Source organism: Nannobrachium achirus (assembly GCF_963921795.1).
Source record: "Nannobrachium achirus genome assembly, chromosome: 21".
NCBI lineage: Eukaryota > Metazoa > Chordata > Actinopteri > Myctophiformes > Myctophidae > Nannobrachium > Nannobrachium achirus.
This window is the reverse complement of record NC_137828.1, coordinates 33,234,371-33,258,924: the sequence shown is the minus strand read 5'-3', so window position 1 is coordinate 33,258,924 and position 24,554 is coordinate 33,234,371. Positions and strand designations below refer to the sequence as shown.

At 44.6% G+C, this 24,554-nt stretch overlaps 1 protein-coding gene across 6 annotated transcripts in view; it reads right to left on the bottom strand.

Annotated features, from left to right (window-relative positions):
- The window catches only part of eya1 (EYA transcriptional coactivator and phosphatase 1), a gene marked incomplete at its 5' end in the record, with an annotated part of 56,784 nt that overhangs the window by 19,765 nt on the left and 12,465 nt on the right, over positions 1-24,554 (bottom strand). For 4 of the 6 annotated variants that reach the window (XM_080751549.1, XM_080751550.1, XM_080751551.1 and 1 more), the window contains 5 exons: positions 8,599-8,688; positions 15,288-15,371; positions 16,364-16,506; positions 20,379-20,574; positions 22,170-22,252. In XM_080751549.1, coding sequence (XP_080607675.1) covers positions 8,599-8,688; positions 15,288-15,371; positions 16,364-16,506; positions 20,379-20,574; positions 22,170-22,252 — 596 coding nt within the window. The remainder of the gene's footprint in view (positions 1-8,598; positions 8,689-15,287; positions 15,372-16,363; positions 16,507-20,378; positions 20,575-22,169; positions 22,253-24,554) is intronic. The other 2 variants (XM_080751553.1, XM_080751554.1) reach the window with 1 other exon arrangement.

The following is a 24,554-nucleotide window of genomic DNA, read 5'->3' as shown; positions in this document are numbered from 1 at the left end:
GTACATGTACTTAGTTACTTTACACCACTGGCTGGGGGTTAGTACTGGTGAAGGACAGGGAGGGGGCTGTTGAGAGAGGACAGACAGGCAGGCTTTTGAAAACCTCCACTTTCTCTCTTTAGTCTTTCCAAAAACACATCAGTGCCACCTCCTCAGGGACTTGACGGGCTAACGTCAAGCAGCATGGCAGAACCGCTGCACCACCGGGCCAGGCCGGACCAATGAAACATGACAAATAGAACCGCTGCACCACCGGGCCAGGCCAGACCAATGAAACATGACAAATAGCCACAACATCAACCCATGCAGATTAACAGTAACCCTGTGACAGAAATACAACAAATATTCTCTATGATGTCTTCCTGGAGCCGTCCCCCCCCCCCCCCCCCTTTTCTTCTTTTGCTACAGTAACTAAAGATAACAATGCTGAACTCAAGACAGTAAATGGCAGATATTGCAAGAAATCTCAGTGGTGCTTTTGTCATTTTATAGAAATAATAAAAAGTATACGTGTATGTATATACACACACACACACACACACGCACACGCACACGCACTCGCACACGCACACGCACACGCACACGCACACGCACACGCACACACACACACACACACACACACAGGCCATGTGCATTGATGAATTGAAGGCCAGAGTTACGTGTGAGAGCAAAGTGTGACACTAAAGTGTGAGAGCTGCTACGTGCGTTTAGTAGACAGAGGGGGCGGGGCTTCAACAATTACAGCTCGTCCCTATTGGCGGAAAAAAGGCCCAAGTCATGTGAGCGTTTTAAAGTTGAAATCACGTTGCTAGGCAAAAGTATGGCAGAGTTACGTATGAGAGCAAAGTGTCACAGCGTGTGACGCACGTTTCTATACTAAGTTGCTCCCTGACGGTCGCAATAATATTCAACAACCACCTAACTGGCACCATGTCACACATAACAAAAAACAAAAAAAACACCAACACAACACTAGAAATGCTAAATAAAGCTTAACAAGCTTATTGGGCGGCAGGGGCTGCAGCTTGACATTCTGTGGCGGCCGGGGCGTAAAAACAACAGAACGCCTCCACGCTAAGGGACTCTAGAGGGCCGTTCCAGCAGCGAGCTAAACGTAACTGCGCGTTTCATAGCATCTCTCATTAACAGGCAGCCCCTGGGTGAGAGTGACAGAGGAGGTTTCAACCCCAGGACTGCAGGCTGGGGCCCATAAAAGCCAGCCAGTTTGCAGTGTCACAGGGTTGCTCCTGTGACATTGTATATGTGCATGCCGTGTGCATTATATGTGCACACGTGTGTGTGTGTGTGTGTGTGTGTGTGTGTGTGTGCGTGAGTGAGGGAGAGAAAGCAAGAAAAGAGTTGAAGAGAGTTGATAGAGAATATCTGTGTATGAAGGGAATGTAGCTAAACATACTGTACTGGGAGCATGTGTGCATCGCACAGGCGGTATCGCTGGACTAATTTGAAATGTTCCCACCTTCTGAGACCTCTTTCTCTCTCTCTCTCTCAGTCCTCTCTCTCGCTCTCACTCCTTCAATCTACTCTCTCTCTCTCTCTCTCTCTCTCTACGAGTGGTTTGCCCCCTTGCCCTTTATCCTCCAGACAGGGAGGGAGGGTTGTTTTCTCACCCAGGGACGGGGGAGGTGTGTGCGTTGGGGTGCAGGGGGCAGAGGAATAGCCCCCGTACCCCACTGAGAGGGGAGCACGGGGTGGGGGTGGGGGGGGGGGGGGGGGGGGCTCAGCCAGTTCAAGAAGGGGGCCTCCGGTTCCCACATAGCGCTTGGCGCGGGCGGGGCAGCGCACCTACAGTAAACTTACACCCCGTGTCACAGCGGCGCTGTCAGGCTGCACGGTGAGCTACGCTCTCACAGGGCTTCATTATGCACATCACGCCCAACCGTCAATTAGCTCCACCTTCAACCCCTGTGTCACTTCAAATAAATAGGCCCCGCAGAGAAACATAAATGATAGCCGACGAACAACAATAAAAATGCACCGCAATAAATCCGCTACGTTTCCAACAGACGGACCAGTATGGACAGGGGCGTCACAGCGGGACTGAGTAACCAGGGCCCAAGGTGGAGGGGCCTTCATTATGTTATACTTTACCTATTAAAAAATAGCAGATATACAAGCTAAGGGGTCCCCAGATGATTAACTTAATGTGTGCAACATTGTTTTCTCACTCAACAGTAAACAAACCAAGTTTATAGAGGGTATCTGCACATTTCTAAAGTGACAATTTAAGGACTTTTTAATACCTCTAAAATGACAAATTAAACATTGGCCAAATTGTCAAATATTAGAGGTTGAAATTGTGAAAATAGGCGATCTACATGCTCACAATGCCTCACAATGCCTCGCATTGCGAGGTGTTGTGAGCATGTAGATCTGCTATTTTCACAAAAGAACCGTGTTATAAAAAATGTAATGCCTCAACTCTTAGTGCTCGTCAGGGTGTGGGGGTCCCAGGTTAAAATATGATTATTTTGGGGGTCGCGGCCTGAAAAGGTTGAGAACCACAAAGCTATGCGAGCACATGCATGTGGCCAATTCAAAAGGTTATCAAGATTTGGGAATTTATATAACGTATTTGATTATGTATTTCCTATACAAAGACAAAGAAATGTAACTTCTTCTATCAGGGCAAAATTAATACAGTGGACGTTGAATCGATGCGGATCATATTGCCCTCAATTACTTTCGTAATACATCCTTCTGCGGGGGAGCATTTTTTGATGATAAAAACAGATTGTACTGTACATACAATACTACACCTCTCCTGTACAGTCTTATCTGAGACACTGAGTGCCAAATGGGTTGCGTGGGAGCGATCGATCAATAGCCTGGCTTCTGCTTTCCCGTGCACTGTGAGGCTGTGAGGGGGGCAGGGAGAGGAAGCAGTCTATTGGGGCGGTGCTTCCACCATGGCCCACCTTCACCAAGTATCTAACGTTTAACGAGGAGTGGAGGAAGAAAGAGAGAGGTGATATGAAAAGGGAGAGCGCAAGAGAGAGAGAGAGAGGGGTAGACAGTAGGGATGGGACGATATGAGAATTGTCATATCATGATTATTGTGACAAAAGAAATCGCGATTTACGATATTATATCGGCTATTATAAAAATAAAATAGACGATCTACAAACTTACAACGCGTCGCAACGTTGTGAGCTTGTAGATCGGCTATTTTTTGGCAAAGAAGTTTGATAGAGACTGAAAAAAAAGACTGTATCAAGTACGTATATTAAAGTACCTTTTACAAATATAGAGGGTCTCTATAATTGGTAAAAGGTACTTTAATAAAAATCAATTCACTTTTTATTTGCCGAGCTGCATATCCGGTATCATTTAAACTTTAAATGATACCGGATATGCAGTTCGGCAAATAAAAGGTGAATTGATCCCAGTGCATGACGGAGCACGATATCACGATAAATTAAATCTCCACGATACGATTATCGTGAGTGTTTTTTATCACGATAAACGATAATATCACGTATCGTCCCATCCCTAGTAGACAGTGCATGTGAGAGACAGAGAGGTAGACAGCGATAAAGAGAGTAAAAGAGAGAGCGAGAGAGAAGGGTGAAACTGATCCCTGTTGACCCCTTCGGCATGCCCTCTTTCTTTTTATGACTTTCCTCTGAATCGTCACTCACCAGCTCTATCAACACGGTCCGACCTCCATTCACTCACACATTCGCGAGCCAACCCCAGTATTACTAGCATTCTAGCGTTCTTTCCGTGCATAGCATTAGCCAGGCGTGTATGGAACACAATCAATATATCCGGCTGATTGTGATGTTTAGAGACCCTGTAAACAGCAGTAACAGCAGCGTGATTCAATTTGTTTGGTCCGGATCAATTTAACCAGAAAATCACCCGGTCACCATAGAAGTAGCCTCGGAAACCCAGGCTTTTATTTTGGCGATAGGAAGAAAAATAAAAGCAAATGAGTCAAGGATACCTCCTCCTCCACCACCACCACCACCACCACCAAAACCAAAATAACAGAGAACCGGGTGCTCAAGGGAGATAAAAGTGTCTTAAAAAGTATATGGTGCTGCCAGGATCAGTGGGAAAAACACTGTTAAAAAAAGACGAGGGGATAGCCACTATTCTGTACTGTATGTTTGTTGCTCCAGTTCTTGTACGGATGAAGACCGTAAGGTCGAAACATGTCGGTGTTATAGAATAAACTTTGTTTTACCTTTAAGCTCCTCTCCTCCTAATTCTGAGTGCTCGCATCCCCTCGTCCTTTTTTTACCACCATAACCAAGTTGTAAAGAAGTAAAGTGCCTGTATTTTTTATGCACTTTTTTTTATACTTCTGCCACGGTTGGTGGAACAACAGAGTGCTAAGACCTCCATGGCAATATTCACACAGCGCTAGGCCACTAACACTGCACCTGTGTTTCTGCACAGCCTCTGGGGTGTCCCTTTATGGCTTTAGACTAAATTAGATGGACCATATGCATTTCTGCACATGCTTAAATACATAACTGCTGCTGGCCCCGGTATTTATAGTTTGGACTCTATTTAGCCCTATCTGAGATGGAGGACTGTAAATCAGGCCAAAAGGAAACACAACTGGTCAGGCTTCGCTGAGAAGTAACACTTAACACTCACACACTAGGCAGTGGTGTAAAGTAGCTAAGTACATTTACTGAAGTACTGTACTTAAGTACAACTTTGAGCTACCTGTACTTTACCTGAGTATTTCCAATACTTTTACTTCTACTCCACTACATTTCGGATCCAAATGTTGTACTTTTACTCCACTACAATTATTTGAAAACTTTAGTTAATAGTTAATTTGCAGATATACATTATTATCAAACATATAATTTTCTGGGGGTCGGTTGTCTGGCCCTGTTACAGATTTTGTCCAAAAATCATGCAGATCGGTACACAGTATCTCTGTAGCCATTAAACGAAACGGGTATTTCTTACATTGATGCTCGTACATATTATCATGCAAGCACCAGTTAAAGTTACTTTCCATCCCTCATATACTGTGTGCACAGTGCACATCCCATAACCCACCCACTGCACATCATTTCGGAGCTCATATCTTTGAACGGGTAAGGGCTAGTATTATTAAACATACATTAATGCACTTTAGCCCTATTCTATACCTTGGCTATTTGAAAATAGCCGATCTACAAGCTCAAGCTTGTGAGCTTGTAGATCTGCTATTTTCAAACATTTTGTACTTTTACTTTTGGTACTTTTAGTACATTTTGATGCCAATACTTTCGTAATTTTACTCAAGTACATTTTGAATTCGGTACTTTTCCTTGTAAGGGTGCCCTCACACCAAAATACCTATGAGATTGGAATCCGCGTTCCGCCAATGCATTTCAATGATAAGGGAGCGTTTTTTGCAGAAATCCTCTGCTGGCATGAAACCGCTTCACTCTCATTGAAATGCATTGGCGGAACGCGGATTCCACTTTCATAGGTACTTTGGTGTGAGGGCACCCTAACGGAGTATTTTTACATTGCAGTATTGATACTTTTACTCAAGTAAAAAAAATGTAGTACTTTATCCACCACTTCTTTCGTGTATCATCGTCCTTGATGATTGGTTGACAACATTGTATTTCACAAGATTTCACAAGATTTCACAAGATTTCTTGTTACCACTGAGCACAGCTAAATAGGTGGGATCAATATGGCGGCGTAGAGCCTGTCCCCCTCATCCTATGCACACAGCGATTTCATGACAATCGCGGTGACATTTGCAGAAGGATCTTTACGTTGGACATTATGAAAGCATTCTTACTGCAGACCGCAGATATGCTATTTTAGTCGGCGAGCTATTCTAGTTCAGGCTGGAGGAGAGAGAAAAAAAGAATTGCCCAGGCTTTTAAGTGTCAAAACGAAATGTAATGATTCCGTTACTGAGATAGAGCAGAAGAAGAAAAATATGCATCACACGTTCAAATAATTTTATAAGCAGCCCGAGCTGCCAATTCATCTGCGAACGGTTTCATCACACATGAAAAGAAATCAAAACACGGGACAGATGTTGAGGCAAAACCACATTTAAGCGTTGTCACAAACTGCCATTTTTTCAAATGATTGGGGCACGTCTATTAAATAAAGTGCAGCCACACTGGATTCAACATGGCCCTATAGCATAAGGAAATATTTAACCAGCCAATTGCAGCCAATTAACTTTGATCACGATGACTGCGCTTGGAATCCCTCAGTCACTCGTCTGTCTGCGGCAGCACAAACATTTTCTTTCTCTTTCTCCCTTCCACTCTCTCTCTCTCTCTCTCCCTCTCGTAATTTTTTTTCTTTCTCAGTTTCTCCTCCTCCTTGGCGGCTCTGCCTCAAGTGAAGCAGCAGCAACATGGTGGTGACTAATGAGACTTGGCAGACCGGCCGCGGCTCTCTTCACACTTAAGTATCAAACAAAACATTTCCTCTCCTGCGAGGTCACTCTAACGCAGGACACAGAGGGAAAGCATTGGGTCAGTGGGATCACATTCACCCAGAGACGGAGAGATAGAGAGAGAGAGAGAGAGAGAGAGAAAGAGAGAGAGAGGAGGAGGGAGGAGGGAGAGATGGGGAGTCAGGACAGAGGGGCAGGGGTAGAGGAGAAAGAGAGAGAGTGTGAGAGGGAGATTGAGCGGAAGAGGGAGGGGGGGAATTGAGAGGTAGACCGAAAGAGAGAGAGAGAGAGAGTGACAGTGACAGTGAGTGACAGAAAGAGAGAGAAGTTAAATGGAGTGAAAGCCGGGAGTGTTAATGGTTTGCTTATTGTTTCAATGTGTAAGCATCCAGCAACGTAATGTGTGTATGAGTTCACGGGCACACGCATGTGACATCCGCTGCACGTCTGTACAGTACAGTACATAGATATATCAGGGGTCTTCAACAGGGGGTCCGGGACCCCTAGGGGGTCCTCAGAGTTACTACAGGGGGGCCGCCAAATCTTTGTGTGATACGACCATGTTTTTTACATTAACCACTTGAACCCTAGTCTATTCTGAGTTGAACATTAGCCAAAAACACCAGATCTACAAGCTTACAACGCCTCGCGCTGCGAGGCGTTGTAAGCTTGTAGATCTGCTATTTTTGGCAAAGAGGTTTGTAGAGGGAAAAGAAGAGCAGACTAAAGTATTTGACGGTTCAAGTGGTTAAATGTCTGAAAATGTACATTACTCAACAAGTAAGCTACTGTTTGTACTCAAACAAGTCTGAGCTGTCGAGGAAATCTATGAAGAATTTTAATCTGCAACACAATTACCGGTATATACAATATGTAGTGGGGGTCCCTGCGTAATTTCTCTCAGCTAAGGGGTCCCTGGCCTGAAAACATTGAAGACCCCTGATATATATACTGTATAAGGCACAGCCTCTAGACGCCTCAGGACCCCTACTGGTTTGGCCCCCAGCCCCCAACCCCCCATGTGGGGCAGACACTCATCCAGACACAGAGGCCTCCAACTACCTTGCCCCCCCCACCCCTCTCTACAGTACCTCCACTTTAACCCCTCCGATCTCTCTATTCCCCAGTCAGTCCCCGGGGGCAGATTTTACACTAACTGTACATGAATCAGGGCTTCAGAGAGGCTCGGTGGTGGGTGATTTCATGCCGTGACTGAAGAGTCTGCTGCGGCGAAGTCGGACAGACAACGACACTATAAGAGCACACAGCACGACACACAGACAGACGGGACGGGCGCAGAAACACTAGAGCCTGACAAATTGCACGCTAGCCGCTATGGGAGCGAGTGGGGGGGGGGGGGGGGGGGGGCTGGGCTGGCGACCCTGACAGCACATGTAAAATTCATAGTATCCCTTGGGCTCCGAGGTAATACTTCACCACTATGGGACTGGTAACTGAGAAATGGGCTCCCCGCTATGAAACGGTTGTTGCCGCTTAGAGCTAAAACTTTAATGGGGGTGGGGGTGGGGGTGTGGGGGTCATCCTTATGTAATGTATACAGTGCTGTTTTGACTTAATCTACTGGCCCGGGACCGGGGGGCCTTAAATATTACAGGAAAAGAAAACCTCTCTGACCAGGAAAATCATCGCAGGTTGTTGGGAACTGTACTAGTCCAGTGGTTCTCAACATCTGGGTCGGGACCCCCAGGGGGGTCCCCAAATTATGATTAACTTAAGGTGCAACATTGTTTTCTCACTCAACAGTAAACAAAACAACATACTGTAGAGTTTAAGTGTTTAGAGGGTATCTGCGCATTTCTCAAGTGACAATTTACTTTTTTAGGAGTTTTTAATACCTCTAAAATTACAAATTAAACATTGGCCAAAATGTTAAATAATAAGAGACAGAAATAATGAAAATAGACAAACTACATACATCAACTCTTAGTGCTCGTCAGGGTTAGATATGTTTATTTTGGGGGGTCGCGGCCTGAAAAGGTTGAGAACCACTCTACTAGTCCACAAGTAAAGAAAATAAATGGCGCTTTGGTGAGCTCAGGAAAACATGAAGAAAAGGTGCGCGCAACCACCCAAACACACACAAACACTCACACACACACACACACACACAAACACACACACACACACACGCACGCACACACACACGCATATGAAAATAGTCACGCACGCACCTCTAGGTCATTGAAGAATAAATGTGTGTCCGCCAAGTTGAAGATCATCTCCTCCATCCTCAGTCCTAATGACACCGACGTGGGCGGATCCTGAAAACACAGAGGAAACTATGGTTATCACGGGAATGAACAGAATGTCCTTCTTACATAATGCTCAAACTGACATTTCTAAACAAATACATACAAATAAAATATGCTGTGTTGTTGTTTTTATATTCACCAAACACTGTTTTTCAGAGATAATAAACAGTACAGTACAGTATGCCGATGGCCTGATTTTTACTTAAAGGGGCCCCACCATGCTTTTCAAAATATATATTTTATATAAATATTGGTCCATAATCCGGCTTTATACAGGTTTTAGCCTAAACAACCACTCGGATATTTAAATTTCAAGTTCTGTCTGTCCTATCCTAACCCTTTAATTCCAAGCCGTTTCAGATGCAATACCAAAATGCCCTTTGTTGGCAACGGGGCGCTGTCTTTGGGCTAAAATTGGAACGATACAGAGAAGATTAGCATGGTACCCCGATGAGAACAATGTAGAGTCAATCCATTCAAGCCAATTTTAGTACGACTTTACCTCATGGTTCCACCTCATATATATAGTCTCAATAGATATAGCCTCCCAAAAAGTATCGCCCCCTTCTCTAGGGGGCCCGACACGCTGCATTCAGAAAAATCACTTAAATGAAAGGCAAGGCTTAGAGTTAATGAATTGGGTTTTTTGGGGCTGGAAGAGACACTGGGAAGACCAAAAAAAATGAAAAATGTGAAATTCATGGTGGGGCCCGCCAGTGTCTTCCACCAAAAATATCAGCTCTAAAAGCTCACAATGTGTTGCAGCGCGACATGCTGTGAGCTTGTAGATCTGACATTTCTAGTGCAAGACATTGATGCACAGCTTAAGTATAAATCAGGCGTACGTGCCCATAGTCACAGTGATGTCACTCAATTAACAACACTGTTACACTTTGGGAATTCTCTTAAATTCCTCGGCGCGCTGCTGCCATAAAAGAAGACATTAGGGAGACTTGAAAGTTAAGTTGTTTATGACGACCAAACGGGGCCAGAATAGTCATCAGAAATGCCCCCAGACTTTAATGAATGCAGTAAAAGCGTGACTCTTCCAAAGCGGGTTGATCAATTTAGAAGAGTGCAGGGTCACGGCGTAATCGTAAATAGCCTGTTCTCCGCATACTTGTGTTGATGCATCATCCAACTGCTCCCTAGGTGAGGTTGAGAGAAACTAATTCACCCCCATCCACTCATCACTAACCCTTTAAAGTTTCCCAAGATCATCAGCAGCCACTTTGAGGCATTCCCCTAATATGATTTGGTAAGTAATTTCAACACCCCTGAAATTTCCAAACGCAATTTATTCACAGCCTAAATGAATATTGATGATGTCCTGCATTCAGGCATAGTTTTTTTCTTCTTCTTCTTCTTTTTAATCCAGATTTTTTTCTCTGTCTGACTGTAATGTGATATGTACTGTAATGCTGATATGGCCGGGCTGGTCTGTAAGATAATATGTGGAGAAGAGTGAACTACACTTTAAATAGTTAATGAACCTGTGACAATGTGTACTTTTTCTCTTTAAAAAGAAAAAGAAGAAAAAAAGTCAGTGAGTATGCACATCCCCAGACAGATACGCTACACTAGCACTTCTTCATTTGTGAAGAAATAGACATTATGTCATGCAGTAAATAACAACAAATTTACACTGATTCTGTTCTATAAAACTAGAAAAAAAGTTAAAACAAGTACAATTTCAAAACCTTCCACACAAAAAACGATTTTCCTCCACTTTTATGTTTCAAATCAGAAGATTTGTGTTCAGCAGGCAGGATGGAGGATGGGAGAGAGGATATCTTGGGCTATGGGAGAGGATTGTGAAGGCGCATTAAAGGCAAAGCGCGCAGCAGGACCACCGGGATTAAAGGGTTAAACCAGCCAAAGACACACCTGAGCTATTTACTGATTAGCTGTCACACTCCACAATGCTTATGTCTTCACTAAAATGACAGAGGACAAACCACACAAGTAGAACTCCATCTCCACTCTTGGCAGCTGTCTTTCTCACACAGACACACACACACACAGGCGTGTGCGCGCACGCACGCACACACGCACACAAACACACACGCACTATACCCCTTTTTTCCCTCTCTCCTTCCCATAACCTCCCAGTTCAAATCAATCTTTCACTCAGAATTCATCAGAAATAATTACCCCACCCATTCCCCTCCCCCTCGTTCATCAACGGGGCCACCAACACAAGTCCCTCGTCCAAACCTCTGGCGAGGTTCATTTAGTCATTTAGCTAACGGTTACGGTGTGGTTTGGTGGGTAGGAGGTGGTGGGGGGCAGCGTAAAGTGCACTCGCTCTGTGGAGCGAGTGAATCCTTTCCAATTAAATCTAAACAATCAGTCAGTGAGGGAGTTAAGAATACAAGCAGGCCAGAAGGCCAAAGGGCTGGCTGCTGTCACTGCTCCACTCCAGCACCACCTGTCTCTGGATGTCAGTGCCATCCACAGGGGCGCCAAGTCACACCCCCGCACCCCCCCACCCCCCTTCGAGCTCCAGCTCTAGCCAGCCCAATAGTAGCACAGCTGGCCCTGGCCATCAGCTTTATGGGGGAGAGCTGCCTTGATGCCAATTAGGAGAACTGATAAGCACAGCAATGTGGGAGCGCGTGTGTGTGCGTGTGTGAGGGAGAGAGAGAGAATGAGAGAGAAAGCATGTGTGTGTGTGTGTGTGTGTGTGTGTGTGTGTGTGTGTGTGTGTGTGTGTGTGCGTGCGTGCGTGCGTGATATAAACCTATTTATAGCAAGTTCCGAGCAAACAAGGAAGGGATAAACACAGTGTTTTGTAACATGTTGTTTCCCCCTGCTGGGGTACGGGTGACATATACTGTAGGACAGACGTCAGGGATTGAGTGTGTGTGGAGGAGGGGGTTGTCTGAGCTATAGTTTATAGATTGTTGTTTTCAATAAGCTAAGGAGCAGCACTGTGGTCAGCGAGAATGTTTACTTTTCCCTCTTGTAAGTTGGCCAGTTCTAATACTAATACTATTAATATTAATATTAATATTAATATTACTCAGTGGTGGTAAAAGTACTGAAATGTTTTACTTCAGTAAAAGTATCAACACTGCAGTGTAGAAATACTCTGTTACAAGTAAAAGTCCAGAATTCAAAATGTACTTGAGTAAAAGTATGAAAGTATTGGCATAAAAATTTACTTAAAGTACCAAAAGTAAAACTACAAAATGTTTGAAAATAGCTCACAACGCTTACAGTACTTAAGTACATTTACTTAGTTACTATACACCACTGCTAGTATTACTATTACTAATACTAATAATAACAATGAAACTAATCCTCATAATAATAATAGTGTAACTTTGGAGGGCTAGCGTAGGTATATGGGTTTGATCGCGACAGAAAAAGAAAACAAGACAGAAAATACCGATGGGGGTGGGGTGGGGTGGGGGTGGGGGGTCGAGACAGATGGAGGGAAAGAAAACCAGGGAATGTTGAGGAAAAGGGAGAGAGTGAGAGAGAGCCTTTAGCGGCTGTCACGTCCTATATGAGCCCTGACAGAGCGAGCCCTTATGGAGTCAGGAGTGTTTCCTGTTTCGGAGGGGCACGTCAGAGAGTCCCCTGTGTGTGTGTGCGTGTGTGTGTGTGTGTGTGTGTGTGTGTGTGTGTGTGTGTGTGTGTGGTGTGTGTGCGCAGGGGCGTCACACCAAATTCTGGGCCCTGGGTACAAGGATTCACTGTGGGCCCCCCATGAATGTTAACTATTGAAAAATAGCAGATATACAAGCTCACAGCGCGGCACCGTGTGTCGCGCTGCGAGCTTGTAGATCTGCTATTTTTGAAAAATCGTGAAAATGTGTGCCAAGAAACCTATGTTTTCACGTCAGTGATGCTCAAACTTTTTCATGTGAAGGACCCCTCATCTCAAAATATTTAGTTCCAGGGACCCCCCAGAAGCAAAATTTGAGTTACAAATGTTCACTTAAATAATACATATATTCAAAGATTTGCACACATTTTCACGACTTTTCAAAAATAGCAGATCTACAAGCTCGCAGCGCGGCACTCGGTGCCGCGCTGTGAGCTTGTATATCTGCTATTTTTCAATAGCTAAAGTTACTAGGGCCCCTCCACCTTGGGCCCCAGTAACTCAGTCCCACTTTCCTACCCCTTGTGACGCCCCTGTGTGTGCGTGTGTATGTGTGTGTGTGTGTGTGTGTGGCTGGAGAGGCCCTCATCTCTGAGCCGCAGCTCCCTAAGCCGCTCTCTCTTTACCCAGCATGCAGGGCTAAGGATAAAGTAAATAAACAGTGGAGGGTCGCGGGGCAGCCCTCTTTCACCCCAAAAACAAAACACTGCCCCCATCAAACACCCCCTCATACCAGAACAAAGGCACGGAGCACGGGCCACAGACGCTAAGCTCTCTGACACATGAGACGCAATATGTCATTTTCCAACATCAAAAAACCTGAAAAAAGGCCCATGCTCCAGAACAGAGAAAGAGGGGAGTTCAGTTCCTCAAGACAAAATAATAACACAGATCTGATCGTGTCAAAATAAAAAAACAAAATAGATTGGAGATTACATTTCATTATTATATTTGACACATTTAATGTTTCATATTATATGCCGCCTCAATTCTCATTGACTTCAAGCCGATGCAAGTCCATTTCTTAATGGGAAAAGCTAAGCGTTGTATAGATCAGTGGTTCTCAACCTGTGGGTTGGGATCCCCAGGGGGGTCCCCAAATTATTTTGGGGGGTCCCCAGATGATTAACTTAATGTGGAACGTTGTTTTTAAGTGTATAGAGGGTATCTGCACATTTCTAAAGTCACAAGTTGAGGACTTTTTAATACCTCTAAAATGACAGATTAAACATTGTCAAATATTAGAGGCAGACATTGTGAAAATAGCAGATCTACATGCTCACAACGCCTCGCATTGCGAGGCATTGTGAGTAGATCTGCGTGTTATACAAAATGTAACTCTTATAGTGCTCATCGGGGTGGGGGGGGGGTCCCCAGTTAAAACATGATTATTTTGGGGGTCACGGCCTGAAAAGGTTGAGAACCACTGGTATAGATCCCATGACCGCACAGCAACCATGAGAAGAGGAGACAGCCTTATTTCCCAAATTGTTTGTTTTGAAAGTTTAAATTTAGAGAGTGTAATTTATACGAAATAACAAATAGCAAAGCCTGGAAAAGTAAACTCTTCTTCATGAAATGAGCCATGTACACTGACATGGGGCGCACAGCAAATGACTTCCCAGATACCTCAACAACCTTCAAAGTACAAACTCGCATTTAGCGGATATGGTCTAAGTTATCCACAAAATGCATATCAAACACAAACTGTTTTCTATAGCATTACCATCTGTAACAATGGAAAAAAGATACAAAAAGTCATTTAATTGAATCTTTATCAAGATAACAAGACGTTAAGTGGAGAATGCCTCACTAGTTTTGAGTTTTGGCAAATTACGTTCGGTGGTCTCAGTCTACCCGCTGCGTTCTCCTGGGAAATCCAAGCCTGAATGGGCCGGATTGAGCAGCACTTAATTAAACTAACAATGTGGGCATTTCTAAAGGAGAAAGGAACACTTAAGATGTGTCAATAGACATCCCGAGTGCAACTGTTGTGTGAGCCCCTGCAGCCGAGCCCCGAGCAGCTCTGCATAGCAGCACCAACAGCTGCAACGAGCAGGCAAATAGTTTGCCGGGCCTCGTTGGGCCTATTAAAAAAAGAAACAATTATCTGTACATTGAGTTCCGCTCCATCTCCTCACAATGGTCTCAAGGCACAGCGAAAACCTGCCCTCTCCAAACCTACCCTCTCCTACAGGGGTGTCGCACCAAATTCTGGGCCCTGGGTACAAGGATTCACTGCGGGGCCCCCATGAATGTTCTTCACAGGGGGAGGGGGTTTAACCCATTTAGAATGGGAACGCATTATTTTGTGCTTTAACTATTGAACTAGACCAGGTCAACCTGGTTGTGCCAGACCTGGTTGTGCCAACCCCCTGTCTGTCATCATCATTTATGACATCATGCCTTTTGTAGGCATGTCATCATCATGTCATCATCATATATACCCTTTATATAGAAAAGGGACAGACCGACATTTGCTTATGTAGGCCTACCCATTTCATGGGTCTGGCAAAAATAGCAGATATACAAGCTCACAGCGTGGCACTGAGTGCCGCAGTGCGAGCTTGTACTGTAGATCTGCCATTTAAAAAAAATCGTGGACATTGGTGCAAGTCTTTCTTTTAGGTTTTCTGGACTTTTTTTTTTAATGTTTCTATGTCAGTGGTGCTTTTTCATGTGAAGGACCGCCAAAATGATATGTCAAAATATTTAGTTCCAGGGACCCCCCCCCCCAGAAGCAAAATTTGTATATCTGCTATTTTTCAATAGCTAAAGTATAATATAATTAGGCCCCTCCCTCCATCTTGGGCCCTAGTAACTCAGTCCCACTGCCCCCCCCCCCCCCCCCCCCCCCTGTGACGCCCCTGCTCTCCTATAATTCTCTGGCCCATTTCCCCTCGCTCCCTCTCTGTTTTGGTTTTTGGTTTAATATTCAAGTGTTTTGATGATAACGTGCACTGCTACTGCCACAGTCTGATGTCACACTCACCCGTCCGTATCTGTTGGCGTAAGACCCCGTGAGCAAAGAATGGAACACGATGATTGTCTCATCCAGGTCCCAGATGAAAACTCGCTGGAGAGAGAGAGATGGAAGCGGGCGATACGATGGGGAAAGGGAGGGGGGGGGGGGGGAGCGAGAGGGAGAAAGAAAGAAACAAAGAAAAATTAGAGAGAAAAAGAGGCAAAATCAATGGCCCACTCTGTACGCTTGCAAGGCGATCCTCCTGGTCAATAAGGCCAGGAGCGTGTATTCGTGTGCCACAGGGACCAGGATCCATTTGCTTGGGTTGGTCACCGCAACAGTTCCTCTCCCGACGCGTCCCGCCCCCCCACCCCTCACCGCACCCCGTCCATCCCATGCCCTTTACATTAGAGCAATCAATAGTGACAAACTAATTAACTAGATATGTTAACATGCAGTGATGTCAGCGCCATAATGGCTGCTATTAACCTCTTTGGAATTCGTATCGTTTTAATGAAGAGCCCCCCGGAATAATTAAGGAGTTTATTTTGACATATGGCCCACTAGTTAAACATTCACACACATTGCCAGCATGTTTTATAGCACCTGTGTTGTCTGTGTGAGTGGGATGTGTGTGTGTGTGTGTGTGTGTGTGTGTGTGTGTGTGTGTGTGTGTGTGTGCGTGCGTGCGTGCGTGCGTGCGTGCGTGCGTGCGTGCGTGCGTGCGTGCGTGCGTGCGTGCGTGCGTGGTAGGGCTCAGTGGACATTGTTCACCAAATCAGTCTGATCATGTTGTTTCGCCATATCACAAACTGTTATATAAATTATTGATATGAGGGCTTTTACTCATTTGATTTTGTTTCCAGCGTCACGTAATCCAGACTGCACTCATTCATAGTGTTCAAATCTTTAAAAATGCATGTGCATCAGGAGTTAGCACCCACTGTGGCAGCCATAGAGTAAAGTGGATTAGCGCTGGTGTGTGTGTGTGTGTGTGTGTGTGTGTGTGTGTGTGTGTGTGTGTGTGTGTGTGTGTGTGTGTGTGTGCGTGCCTCAGACAGGGCGAGGCCGTCTGTCGCCAAGGTAGCGCTAGCTCACCCTACCTCAAGGTCGGAGTCGGGCGGGGGTGATGGGTTGTTGTTTCTCCTGCCCCGGCCACGTGACTTTCCATCCGAGGCTCGGCGCAATCGATCCGACTCTGAATCTTTAATGGGGGTTGATGGACTGTGGATGGTACTGTACTCTACTGGAAGGAAGGAAAGAAAAAGAAAAAAGACTATCAAAGATAGGCTATTATTTTTGTTTGCTTTTAGCAAAGGAGTTTTCGCCTTGTGTGCAATTGAGTCTGTTGAGTTCACTGGTATTTACTTTTGGTATTGGATGTGCTACACTGAAGCCAAAGGCACATTTCCACACACGGACAATAACGTTTACATGCTGTTCTAGTCTAGGTTAGTGTTTTTACAGACAGGCAATCATCTGGGATGTTATTTGGTGATAGTGAACGACTATGAGTCATAATCAAATGAATGGCATACTGCTGGCAGAGCTGTTTCTGAAAGCTATGGCGTTCGGTCACAGGCTGATTTAAAAAACACACAGCGGGGGAAAATCCCTGTGTGCATCATGGAGCGATAACGTAGATTTCATCTGAGTCTAAATTGAATGACTGCATCTTAAGATTGTTTATTTAGAACCAGATATATTTGACTGCTGATTGATGACAAGTTCAAATGCAGCCATTAAGTTATAAATGATATCATCGTCACACCACTGCCAGATGATGCATTAACGTCACATACAATTATGGGGCAAGTTGTCCTTCTGTGCTTCCCACACTTTTAGTGTATACTACATCTGATGGCTCAAATGATTTCCCTGAGACCACATTTGCACCAAACAAAGCCACCTGCGCTCCTGAGAACTGTGAGTATGCATTTGAAACTTTTGACTTGATATTAGGGCTGTGAAAATGTGCCAAAAATAGCATTCGAATATTCGGCCGAAAATCCACCGTTGATTCGAATAAATTCGAATATTCGAAAATATCGAATAATTCGAAGCATTCGCAATTCGAAGCTGTTTATTCTAATCTTTTTTTTTTTCTTTTTTTTTTAAGAAACCTTTTTCTTTAATTATTTATTTTATTTGCATTGTTATATTGCTGTTGGTGTACTGACATATTAACGTGTTTATTATTGTGATGTGTTATCTGCTTATTGTAAATCGCTTTGGATTAAAAGCATCTGCTAAAATGCCTAAACTGTAAACTGTAGAGACAGTCGCGGTCGTGCAGCCAGGTCCGCGTTGGTCAGGGACGTGCCGTGCAAAGAATGTTAAGAGAGGCAGGGGCTGACATTTCTAAAAGGGCATTTTGGCGGACAATTCTCTCTTAAAAGGGCAGGGGCTCAAGCCCCGTTTGATGTCTGTGTGCACGCAGCTGCCAGCATAGCATTGTCGTTGCGAAGCGTCACACTCACAGCAGCAGCCTGTGATGGAGTCAAGTAGTAACGGCTGCAGGAGTTGGAACAGCCACGACATGAAACGAGCAATAATCACACCAATGGAGTATGTTTTGGTTTGAACCAAATTAGGTAGTCTACAACTTCTACAAGAGTGTGACGGAGGGAGTTTTACCGTGGCTGCGTGCGGGGAGAATAACTCGTGAGAGAAGAAATCCATGCTTTGTGTTTTTCGGTGGAGAAGTCTCGTTGTCCGGCTTCCCGTCACTACCAAATGCGTCGCCCGTTTCAGATAGACTCGTTAATCATTCTGAATCAAGTTTAAAAGCACTGCAAGGCGAGTGCATCTCTCCACCGTCGGAATGGAGAGAGCTCCCCTCCCCTGCGCGGAGCGGACGACGGCCATGCAGTGACAGTGTGAATGGAAAGTTAAGCAGCTGGAGGTTTATTCTTCGCCGTATGACGGTGTTGCTAAATAGGCACCCTTAATGTACAAGCCCACAGCGTATTGGATCAGCGACGCATTGTGGACTTGTAGATCAGCCCACTTTTGCAGCAGCTAATGGAGACTTCTGCCTTGCGAGACCAGGGACCTTTTAACGTTCCATGCGCCCAGAATCTCGCGAGAAGTGCGGTAGATTTTTTTTAATTAAATATAAATTAATTCGAAGCTCAAGATTTTACTTTCGAATATTCTTTTATTGTTAACATTCGAACGAATATTCGAATAAAGAATATTCTTTCACACCCCTACTTGATATACGATTAATGAACAATATATTTTCACTATTTTTGTATGCCATCATTGTACAACAAAGTGCAGTACAGGGATATTTCACTTTCAAACATGTTTGGGGTCATTTTAACGTCTTCTCAGGCTTTTGTGAGTGCCCCAGACAAGTTGCTTGATTCAGTATTAGACATGTGATATTAATTTTATCAGACACGCCCCCTTCCTATACAAACCCACTTCAAAATCTATTTTAACCATGATAGATTAATCAAAAACACCTGAGGGGGCTGTGTTTTTTCAACTAATTCTTTCATTTATTTTGCTGTATTTTTATTTATTTATGTTTCCCCCCAAAATACAAAAGAATTAATGAATGAAAAAACACGGCTCCCTCATGCATTAGAAGGCCGAATTAATCTATCATGGTTAAAATGGAGTTTGAAGTTAAAATGGTTTGTATAGGAAGGGGGCGTGTCTGATAGCATTTATATCACATATCTAAGTAAATACTGAATCAAGACAATTAAAAACTGTCTGGGGCGCTCACAAAAGCCAGGGTAGAGATGTTAAAATGACCCCACACATGTTTGAAAGTGAAATATCCCTTTAACACATTCCCCGCCATTTAACAATACCTTCGTACTCTCCCCTGCCCCTGTCTCCATAGACTTCCATGTAATTCATAGTGCACGGATCATGCACACCCATGCCTAGATAATGCACCACGTGTGTCCACATTGCTCACAGCTTTCAAACAAAAAAATCCGAATGGAAATCCGTTCAGGCATTCATGAGATAGCAGCCATTATGTTTTCCTAAAATGTAAACAAAGATGGCTGCCATGTTTGAAAGATGGGGTTGCTATGGGGGTTAAACATGCAATTTCGCGATTGCTATCATGCCTACTACATTTTTTGGGGTCCAAAAACTTTTTTGAAAAAAAAAATGTTTGATTTTTTTTTTCTTTTTTTTTTCTCTGGATTATCGGGCCTGGCGGGGAAAGACATTGAAATAATCTCGGGACTATCAGGCCTGGCATGCAATGAGTTAAGTGGTTAATCAGACTAATCCAGCTGATTATAAACAATCTATTTGAATTTCTTTTGATTCGTTGATACATAGACATAAATGTCAAAACCTTGCTTCTCGATTATTCAGTTATGAGTTGGTTATTGGATCCAAGTTGGTTATTGGATCCAAGTACCAAAAGTAAAAGTACAAAATGTTTGAAATTAGCACATATACAAGCTCATAGAGCTTGTAGATTCAAATCAAAGCCCTACTCCTAGGTATAACATAGGGCTAAAGTGCATATCTGCAAAGTAACTATTAACTTAAGTTTTCAAATAAATGTAGTGGAGTAAAAGTACAATATTTGGATCCGAGATGTAGTGGAGTAGAGGTAGAAGTATTGGAAATTGGAAATACTCAAGTACCTCAAAATTCTACTTAAGTTAAGTACTTAAAGGGGAGACCACCCATTTTCAATATTGAACTATGTCATTAATATAGGCTACCTTAGAGTAGTTGTGTGGAAATTAAAAAAAGGTTCCCCCTCTTGTGTGTTGCCTAGAACTGGAGGATTGATTTGGGGGTTTGTATTGTAAAGTACAATGTGTGATGTCATCAAGTTGTACTTTACAATACAAACCCTAAAATCAATCCTCCAGTTCTAGGCAACACAGAAGAGGGGGAACTTTTTTTCTATTTCCACACAACTCCTCTAAGGTATATTAATGACATAGTTCAATATTGAAAATGGGTGGCCTTTCCCTTTAAGTAAAGTACAAATACCTCAAAAGTTAATTAAATGTACTTAGTTACTTTACACCACTGATATAACGCATGCGTGTTCGTGTGGAACGTTCTGTCTCGCGCGTGCATGCACTGACTGTGTCCATGAATGAACGTGTTCCTCCTAACCTGCAGGGGGGGTCTCTGTGACTGTGAGGGCCTGACTGGTGATGCCGGAGGGGGGCTCCTGCAGCGTGTACGTGGCCGTGGTGGAGGGCGTGCTGGGGCTGGTGTTGTTACTGGTCATGTAGGGCGAGGTGTAGGGCGAGCTGTTGTAATACTGAGCATACTGGCCCTGGCCGAAGGCAGGGTAGCCGGGGTAGTCCTGTAAGGGAGAGAGAAGGGTAGGGACAGAGAGAGAGAGAGGAAGGACAACGGGGAGGTAAGGCGGGATTGGGGGTGAGAGGAAAGAGGTAAAATAAATATTTGGTTGTCAGAGAGGGGTGTACAACAGGCAGGGGCGTCACAAGGGGTAGGAAAGTGGGACTGAGTTACTGGGGCCCAAGGTGGAGGGGCCCTAATAACTTTATCTATTGAAAAATAGCAGATATACAAGCTCACAGCGCGGCACCGAGTGCCGCGCTGCGAGCTTGTAGATCTCCTATTTTTGAAAAGTTGTGAAAATGTGTGAAAATCTTTGGATATATGTATTTTTTAAGCGAACATTTCCAACTAAAGTTTTGCTTCTGGGGGTCCCTGGAACTAAATATTTTGAGATCGGGGTCTGTGGCCAAATACATATCATCTTGGGGGTCCTTTATAGGTTTCTTGCACACATTTTCACGATGTTTAAAAAATAGCAGATATGCAAGCTCGCAGCGCGGCACTCGGTGCCGCGCTGTGAGCTTGTATATCTGCTATTTTTCAATAGTTAACATTCATGGGGGGCCCGCAGTGAATCCTTGTACCCAGGGCCCAGAATTTGGTGTGACGCCCCTGACAACAGGGTCGTGCAGAGAACGTTAGAGAGGCAGGGGCTGACATTTCGAAAAAGGGGCTTTTCGAAATGTGAAAATATCGAAAATAGCAGACCTCCAAGCTCAGCGTTGTGAGATTGGAGGTCGGCTATTTTCGGTGCTTGATACCACACTGAACTAAGCATAATCCATTTCTTTGACCGTAGTTCAAAACTGCATTCATGGTCTGGAGAGGGCACTTTTTTACAGACGGATAAAAGGGCAGGGGCTCAAGCACCCTTTGATGTCTAAGTGTGCACGTGCCTGCCTGGTGTACAATAAGGGCAAACATGTGGGTAACTTGGACAGTATAGTCAGAGTGTGAAGAGAGAAGGAAGCAGAAATGCAATAAACAGACATGTAGATTTAGAGTGCAAAGGTAAGGATAGAGAGAGAGAGAGAGAGAGAGAGAGAGAGAGAGAGAGAGAGTGAGAGAGAAGGTAGTGGTGTGAAAAGCAAGAGAAGAAGGAGGCAGGGCAGAGTAATGTGAGATATGCCCTACACCAGTGTTGCTACTTTACAGTGCAGATTCCAAAATATAAATGCAAACACATGTCTCTTCTGTCCTCCATCTGGACAACGATCGGTCTTGGTCTGGGTGTGTGTGTGTGTGTGTGTGTGTGTGTGTGTGTGTGTGTGTGTGTGTGTGTGTGTGTGTGTGTGTGTGTGTGTGTGTGTGTGTGTGTGTGTGTTTTCTTCTTTCCTCTGTGGCATAATACATATGTGCTGGGGGAGAGGCAAGATAATCCCCGTCTACAGCACTTCTGACACACTGAGTGATTCATGTTGGAATATGTCACGGGTGAAATGCAACATATAGAGAATGTGTGTTCCGTAAAGATTTCCAGCTTGGGAAAGAAGTTTTACATTTTAATCTAATATGAGCTGCTGATAGGCTTGCGGAGCAAGCCCAGGATGAGAAAGCAGTGAAACCAGCATGGGGGTGCGGGGGGCACAGCTATACCTGTTGTGTGCTGTTAAATCCAGTCGAGTTCGTCAGGGAGTTGTTTCCCGCGTACAATCCCGATGTTGTCGTGAAAGTGCCACCTGCATGGAAGAAACGAGACATTTTTGGACGTTACGGCAAAAGAGATAATGTTCTTCTGTGTCAGCGGAAATACTTGCAAGGTCATATGGTTTTGCAGGTGAAACAGTGCACTCTGTTTGAGGGAGGGAAGCTGTGGGACTATTTGGGGGTGGCGAACAGAGAAGGGGGGGGGGGGGGGGGGCATTGGGGGAACAGAGCCTTCAACAGTAGCCCTATCTTCCTGCTCTTCCTACGTTATCAGTGATTGAATCTGCACTGATGAATGAAGAGGAGGGTGGGTGGGGGCTCTCCAAGCGGTCCAAGCCCTCACAATGTGAGGAAGACAAGAGGCTGTTGTGTGTTGAGTCACTGAAGGGTGGAACGAGTGGCGGGTGGTGGAGGGAGAGCCGAGGAGGTGGTGGGGTGTGGGGTAGTGGTTTGCAGTAGTGGCTTTTTTTAGGTGGGGGGTGCATTGTCATCCCAGCCCCCCAATGAATATGTATGCTTTCCTTTTCTCCCTGCGTTCAAAAGCACCACCTCGGAGGGAATTGAATCATCCAGAGGGCTGATAGCATCTAATGGCTTAATAATATACATGAGACATGAGTTATAGAGACTTGGACAGGGGTGGGGAGAGGAGCCCTTCAGCAGGCCTCCACCTGCACTCTCATGTCAGGGTGGGTGAACTGCAGGGGGGCTCAAAGGCAGGGCTCAAAGAGGGATCATAGAAAACAAATGGGGGGTGTGTAGAGCAGTGGTTCTCAACCTGTGGGTCGGGACCACCAGGAGGGTCGCCAAATTATTTTTTTTTGGGGGGGGGGGTCCCCAGATGATTAACTTAATGTGCAACAAGAAAAAGGCCTGAAAAGGTTGAGAACCACTGGTGTAGATGGTATGCGCGTGACATCATCGTCATACCCGGAAGTTATGCAGGAACGCCTACTGAGTGGCACAAAAAAGACTTTCTGGCCATGACAGCCCATACATCCACAAAAAGTCCTTTCTGATTCCATTAAACGATGTTAAACAACGTTAAACTCACTTTGCCACTCGATTTGCCATTCACTTTATGCATGCGCAATTGCGCATACCCTCTATTGTCACTCTTTGTGTGTGTGTGCGTGTGTGTGTGTGTGTGTGTGCGTAGGTGCGTGCACGCTCACGCGCGTGTGTGTGTGTTCTCGCTTGCATGCTTACACTTAAACACCTATCAAGTTCTCAATGGGCTGCATGACAATACGTGGCACTATGGTAACCTAGTACCATATTCACACTGCAGCCATTTTGCTCTTACTCCATTCTCGGAGAGCATTAGTATGTCAAAGCCGGGCTTACTTAAAAGAAAACCATACCCAGTGTGTAGTGAGCGGTGCTATTTGTGAGTTCATTTCATTAAGCGTCCCGCGAAGCTTGTCCAATGTGGAATGGGGTCGGGACATACGTACAAACAGACAAAGCCGGATGTACGAGCGGTTAGCACCGCTGAAAAATACATACAGTATACACCACAGGTCTTCAACTGGGGGTCCGGGACCCATAGGGGGTCCTCAGAGTTACTACAGGGGGGCCTCCAAATATTTGAGTGATAGGATAATTATTTTAGATGAACAACTTGAACCCTCACATCCCTATTCTGAGGAAAACTTTGGCCTAAAATAGCAGATCTACAAGCTCTCAACGCCTTGCAGCAGCAAATAGGTTGGGCGTGGAGGTAAAAAAAAGAGCAGACCAAGTACCGAGTGATAGGTCAAGTTTACAAAGCATCAACAATTTAAGTGATTAAATGTCTGACAAAACACATTAACACGAATCCAACATCGACTGATGACAGTGCTGTCAAACAAGTCTATGAATCTATCTATGATGAAATCGATGAAAATCTGCAACACCGTTTTATACAACATGTAGAGGGGGTCCCTGCTTCACCTGTCTCTCGGCTAAGGGGTCCTTGGCCTGAAAAAGGTTGAAGACCCCTAATATACAACTGTGTCTATAGCGACATGAGTCATGACTGACCAATCCACTAAGGGCTAGTTCCTGTACCTCCTTTACAAATATGACCCTCAACTCTCCAATTCAAAGATAATTTCTCTGTGCATTCACAAGGGACATTAACCCATTTAGGCCTAGGATTATTGACTGCTTTAACTATTAAAAAATAGCAGATATACAAGCTCACAGCGCGGCACCGAGTGCCGCGCTGCGAGCTTGTAGATCTGCTATTTTTGAAAAAGTCGTGAAAATGTGTGCAAATCTTTGAATATATGTATTTTTAGACGTTTGTAACTCAAATTTTGCTTCTGAGGGGGTCCCTGGAACTAA